Source organism: Takifugu rubripes, chromosome 20 (assembly GCF_901000725.2).
Source record: "Takifugu rubripes chromosome 20, fTakRub1.2, whole genome shotgun sequence".
Classification (NCBI taxonomy): domain Eukaryota; kingdom Metazoa; phylum Chordata; class Actinopteri; order Tetraodontiformes; family Tetraodontidae; genus Takifugu; species Takifugu rubripes.
The window spans coordinates 7,403,676-7,409,675 of NC_042304.1; the positions used below are offsets into that span (position 1 = coordinate 7,403,676).

At 45.1% G+C, this 6,000-nt stretch overlaps 1 protein-coding gene across 1 annotated transcript in view; it reads right to left on the reverse strand.

Moving 5' to 3' along the window:
- notch2 (notch receptor 2) overlaps nt 1-715 on the reverse strand; it is a 29,951-nt gene extending 29,236 nt beyond the window's left edge. Inside the window, exon 1 of the mRNA XM_011614639.2 lies at nt 156-715. Within this exon, the coding sequence (XP_011612941.2) occupies nt 156-228 (73 nt within the window). The 5' untranslated portion in view covers nt 229-715. The remainder of the gene's footprint in view (nt 1-155) is intronic.
- Nucleotides 716-6,000: the final 5,285 nt, after the last annotated feature.

Consider the following 6,000-nt stretch of genomic DNA (forward strand, 5'->3'; position numbering starts at 1 on the left):
TTGTGTGTTTATAAGCAACTCTGAAAGCAGAAGTCCGAGTTGAGGGGAAAGATGCGACGGCGGCTCCGCGCTGATGCGGAGGCAACAAAACGTGATGACAACTTGTGAGTTATTGCGGAGGGACAAAGCAGATTTAACACAATTAAAACACTTACCCAAAGACAGGTGAATGAAGCAGAGGACAAGGACTATTGATGAGCCCGATGGGACGCCGGGGAATTGCTCCATATTTTCTGTAAAATCCACATATGGTCGCCAAACCAAACTTGTCTCCCGACTCGGTTTCTTCGCGTTTCTCTAACAGTTTTCGGACGCGCTCAGATTCGCAAAACACGTGTCGCTTAAAGTCACAACATCCCAGGGATTATTTAAAAGGCCGTTCCTATAAGACGTCCTCTGAAATGGTTTAAGAAGTGATTAAAATGTAAAGTTCTTTGCGTCCAGCGGTGAAAAGTCTCCCACCTCTCCGCGCAGTCAGAGAAGTCACTGAGAGCGAAGGCGCCGAAGACCATATCCTTCCGCTGAAGTCATCGGGGATCTATCGCACTGAAACGTCGATTCTAACTTTTTAAAAGCATCAAACCGAAGCGCCTTTCCCTTCTCCGTCTGTTGAAATATAGCATGACAACGCGTGTGGGGATAGCCTATCTCTGATAACTGTGCCAACATCAGAAGTTCAGGGGTTCTTTCTCTTTGTTGCCGTGGCGGAGGAATTTTTCGTTCTCATTTTTCTGCTTCTCGGAGTCTGGTATGACTCAAAATTAACCCGTTCTCTCTTGTTTTTCTTTTTTCTTCCCATCATCTGCGCGTTTTTCCCCTATTTCACTTAACACCTACTCTTGGTTTGCTTTTTAGGTTAAAAAAAAGACAGAAAAAGTGAGCAGCCTGTGACAGTTCAAGATCTAAAAAGGATCAGAAAGATTTTGTAAAGGTAAAGGTGGATACTGACCTTTACTTTTAACAAGAAACTTTATATAATCTGGGTGTGTAAATTATTGCTATTTTCATTCATAACTGAGATTTTGCAGAGCCTACTTGCATTCCCAAAGCCCCTCTCCCCCCAGGTTAAATAGTTCCACCTACAGTTACAGGATTAAAGTTACATTTTGATGGGAAATGTTCCAATATGTTTTGTAAATACAATGTTGTTGATGTAGCTGGCAGTTTGTTATTTTGTAGCCACACATTGTCCTAATATTCCTGGAGATGAAAACTAGATTTTTCTTTCCCCCCTTCATCTCATCGCCATGACAAACCCACGTCTCATCAGAGCGATTTGTTTGTCTTCACACCCCATTAGAGCAACATTGCCAAGCGCCCCGCTGCTGCGCCCTGGCCCGTGTCCCCTATTCAACCCCGCTGAAAGGCTGAGAGACAGGGGGGAGCAAATTGATCTCCTCAGGGGTCTGAGGGGACAATACTTTTGTTGCTGGGGCCAATGTCAAGCTCGTGCTCTCCATGTGCCATTAGGTGTCAGCGGCTGGCACCACTACAAATATTTGCCTTTTGTAGATGATAAAGCACCCCTCGTCTTTGTTTATTCAACTTATTTTACCAAAACATCCACTAGCATCCCCATTCATACCTGCATTTTAGTCACATGACTAACACTGAACTCCTGTTACCAAGTCACTTTATTCCATAATCAATCTAATAATAATTAAAGCCAGTAATGTAAAATGCATTAATCCCACATGCTGGGCTGTTTTGCTTATGATGTAAGTCCAGATGTGGGCTGTTATGAGACATGGGGTGCAGAAGGGTGTGGAGCTGCCGTGTGATCAGAAAAATCCGATCAGCTCCTCTTTAGCAACCAGACAACAAAAAGGAAAATAATTCATTTACAGGCAGTCTTGGGAAAGATCTGGTCCTTTGTTTCATTCTCAGAAGCATTTTCAACTTCTGTTCCATCTTTAAAAGTGGGGAAAAAGTCAATTTCTTCCGCCCCCCCCATCAGGTGCTACATTAGGCCGAACCAAAATGGTTGTTTTGTTGATGTTTTGTTTTTTTCACTGTGCAGGTGGCGAAACCACAAGAAACACTTGTCATAGCCGTTGAGGTTTTAAATCCTGATTTGGAGCTCATCCGTCAGGGCAGCTTTCCCCATCTGTCAATGGATTTTCACCACAGAGTTTGATGCTCAGGGGGCGGAAAGCAATGATTACACAAGGGATATAACGCAAGTATGTGCATGTGATGGTGCGCAGTCCTCATAAACCCTAAAAACACCTTCTCACCCAAGTATCAGAGTCATGGGAAGGGGGGGGGGCTGTCATTCAAGATGTCACCCAGTCTTTATATTCTTAGATTGCAACCAGCGAAAGACACACTTTGCATCATGTGTGTGGGACATTTCTAAAATTAGCAGTGACAAGAAGTGATTCACTGTTCCTGGTAGCTCACAACTGCTTTTCAAGTATAAACACTTTAATATAATGGAGGCGTGCGTTGTTTAGTGGCGCTGGAGGGTTTGTTGGTATAAATTGTTTTATAGTGTTGTTTTGTCCTGCAAAAACGATGTTATCTATATTGCACAGCTTGTGCTGGCGTCACAGTGACAGCGCCCCCTTCAGGTCAGCATAGCCTCCTGGTACCTTTGGCCGCAATCACGGCCCCGAGTCCACTTGGAAGTGTCCCACTCAGGCCGGACACTGCAGTTTTCCATTTCCATTCCCACTTACAGAAGCTCGAGCACTGTCAATTTCCTCCGTGGAAAATTCTCAAATGGTTTCAGATCTGGGCTCTGACTTTGTCGCGCAGAGCCGCAGCTTTTGCTGCATCCTTGCAGTCGTTGTCTTGCTGGAAAAGAAATCTGCTCCCAAGTTGTGGTTCTCTTGCAGATTCAGATTACTCTCCCCTACTTGGTGATATTTTCTCCATTCACCTTAACAACCCTTCCAGAACCTGCGGCTGTGAGCTAACGTGCTGTGTTGTGAGTTTGCCAAACAGATCGCTTTGTCTAATTAAGGAAAAAAAGCTACATTTTTGTCCACAAAGACCTTCCAATTGTCTTTGGAGTCCCTCCCATAAAGCTTCAGCTGGAGACCCCAGGAAACAATTCTCTTCCATCTGGTCGTAGGTGTCTCCGTGGCCTCCCTCACTCTTTCTGCCTAGTCACTCAGTTTGTGAGGACAACGTTGTTTTATTTCTTAATGATGATTTTATTGAACTTTTTGGGGCTTTCCACTGAGTCTGAAATCTTTTTGTGGTCATCTTCTGACTTCTTCCTGTTAGGGAACTCAGGAAAAACACAGGCAGGTGCCACAGAGGGGTACTGAGATGAGGACTACGCAGAACCAGACTGGAGCTGGTGGGGAGACGATCCACTAGTGCTGAGACAACGATCTGATGCTAAATGTCCCGGAGATTTACAGTTATGTACAGTTACAGTTAATGAGGAGGCTGAGCAGGTGGATCGAATGGAACTAGGAATTGCAGCCACACCAGCACACCCAAATACAGAGAGACAGACATGAGGAGGGAGGGGGAGGGGCAACAAACACAAGGAGTGCTGGGGTAAATACTTTTATGGACATTGGAGAAACTATAAGCTTTATCCATTTTGTTATCTCAGCTGTTATCTTATTGCATTTGGCGTCGAATCCATTGGGGTCACCGAGTGCCCCATCTGTCTATCAACATTCAACTGATACTACAGCGCAGCCACAGGGTATCAGCCGGGTCCCGTACCATATCTGTGTACCGCACAACTTCTGCTTAACGAAGTGGACTTTATTTAGATTTACTATGACATCAGATCAGAGTCTCAAATCTCCTTGACACAAGCATCATCAAATGTTTGACCACTAGAGCAGTGCCATCAAGATTAGACGCCCAATGGGATCTTATTGACAGAGAAACGCAGAGCGGATAGTGTTTCCAAATATTTAATCACATTAAATCATTTTACGGTGTGAACTTGTGGTTATATGGGCCAAATGTCAACATGGGGACAGATAATGCACATATAAATTAAAGAAGTACACAAATCAGCACTAAATCTGTGTAATCATTGACTCGGCTGGAGATGGGTCCACTTTTGGAAACTGTCAACATGCCTGCACAAGTTGTTTTGATCTGACTTTTGTTGTGAAATATCTATATAAAAGTCCCGAATTGGTGCAAATCGTTGAAATTCACCATCGTCACTGGATAAAAATAAAGAAAGAGCTAAAAATCGAAATGACAGGAATCAGTTTATCTGTGTGTTTTGGGTTTGCAGGTTGACGCAGCAGCAACATTGAGCTTGCTGAAACCAAAGTAGCGTGTCTGAGCGAATGTGCATTATAGCGTTCCGCGGTGGTCAAAGGTGGCGAGTCAGTGAGTGCAAGAGCTGTGTGTGACCGAGCGTCATGTGGATATGGAGACCTTAGTCAAGGGGTCCCTGGTGCAGACAAGAGGAGGGCTGGCAGGGGACAGGTGATGGACGGAAAGGTGTGAGGAGGAGGCGATGTAGCAAAGGGCGGTGTGTGTGAGTGTGTGTAAACACATCCTGTAAAGTGACCCTGGGGCCTTGGCAGGGCCAGGTGGACAGGAATGTGCTGTTGTGTGCGGACGGGATCCTCCCTCGAGTGCCCCTGCCTGCCCGCCGTCACCCCACACTCGCAGGCTATTTATATTGCCGTGTGGGAAAAGAGCAGCAGCGTCTCCTGGTTTCTGCAGGGTTTATACTCCCCTCACATAAACACGTCTATTACGCCACAGCTTCCCAACCCCCCCGTTGTCGTAACATCATGACAAGTGAAGTAACATGGTCCGGTTGGCATGCTACTCTAATTAAAGCTGAATTCCAAGTGGCACAGAACAAATGAAGCTAAAGATACAAGTTAGCTAATAAAGTTAATCTTCTTTAATGAATATTTTCACACCAACGTGAGCCTAAAGCGCAGATCTCCAACTGGGATTACAGTACCTCTGAAATGTCTTTAGTTTTCTGGAAGAATAATGAATTAAACATAACCTAACCTTTCATTAGCTGCATAAAATAAAGATGAGTTCTCCACTCTTAAACTAAAAGCACCTGCATATTCATGGTGACCAGCTTTAACGGTTGATGACCATTTGGACGTTGGGTGGTTGGGCAAGGTATCTGAGGTCAACGCCGTGACCCTCTGCCAACTCCCACCACAGGTTATCTCAGCCTGTCATGCATGAGCGGACGTGCATTTAAGTGCAAATGTGCATGCCTCAGTGGTTACACATAAACACACAAAAATACTGACGCGTATGTATGTTGAGGCCCTCTGTCATCCCACCGTGGGCCAGAAGGTCCCAGAGGTGCCATGACGGTGCCGCTGCAGTTACCACGCAGAAAGTGTAATAACACCAGGACATACAGGTGCCATTACGTAATTAATGATTTAATTAGTGCGTTTGGGTGCAGGTTATTGGTGGCCGCTCAACTATTTGAGTTATGTTGCTCTCACACCAGGTGGAAACTGGTTTCTGCTGCATTTATTCCTCTTCCAGTGAAGGTTTTACGTTACAGACAGATTCCTCGGCGTGTTTCCTGTCACACGCTACATGCAAAAAGTCTGACATGGCTGCGCTCGGCGTATCTTCCAGGGTTAATTGTATCATAAATCCACAAGCTGTGAAAAGACAGGCATGGATGGAATTCACACTTGAGCCCTCGCTTTCTCACAGGCGCAACTTAGCATTGTGCATCCGTGCGTCAGATATGTCACTATTAATAAAGCCACAGCCTTATCTGCGTGAAAATGTTATCGCACAGATATTGGCTCACAGCTGCCTTCAAGGCATTTTATTCCACGCTGACACGTCCGCATGTGTCTTTTCTTCTTCCCTTTTTCACTTTCTTTCACATGTCTGTTTTTTTTCTGTGGAGGGGGGGGCACTGCCATGCACTGAAAAGGGCCGTTGTAGCGTCTAACATGAGATGCTGCTGGAGATTTTTCACTTTAGTGCATTTGTGTTATTTTTTTATGAGTTTAATTGTCAGACAGACACGATATTTCCAATGGAAGGTGGTCGTGGGGG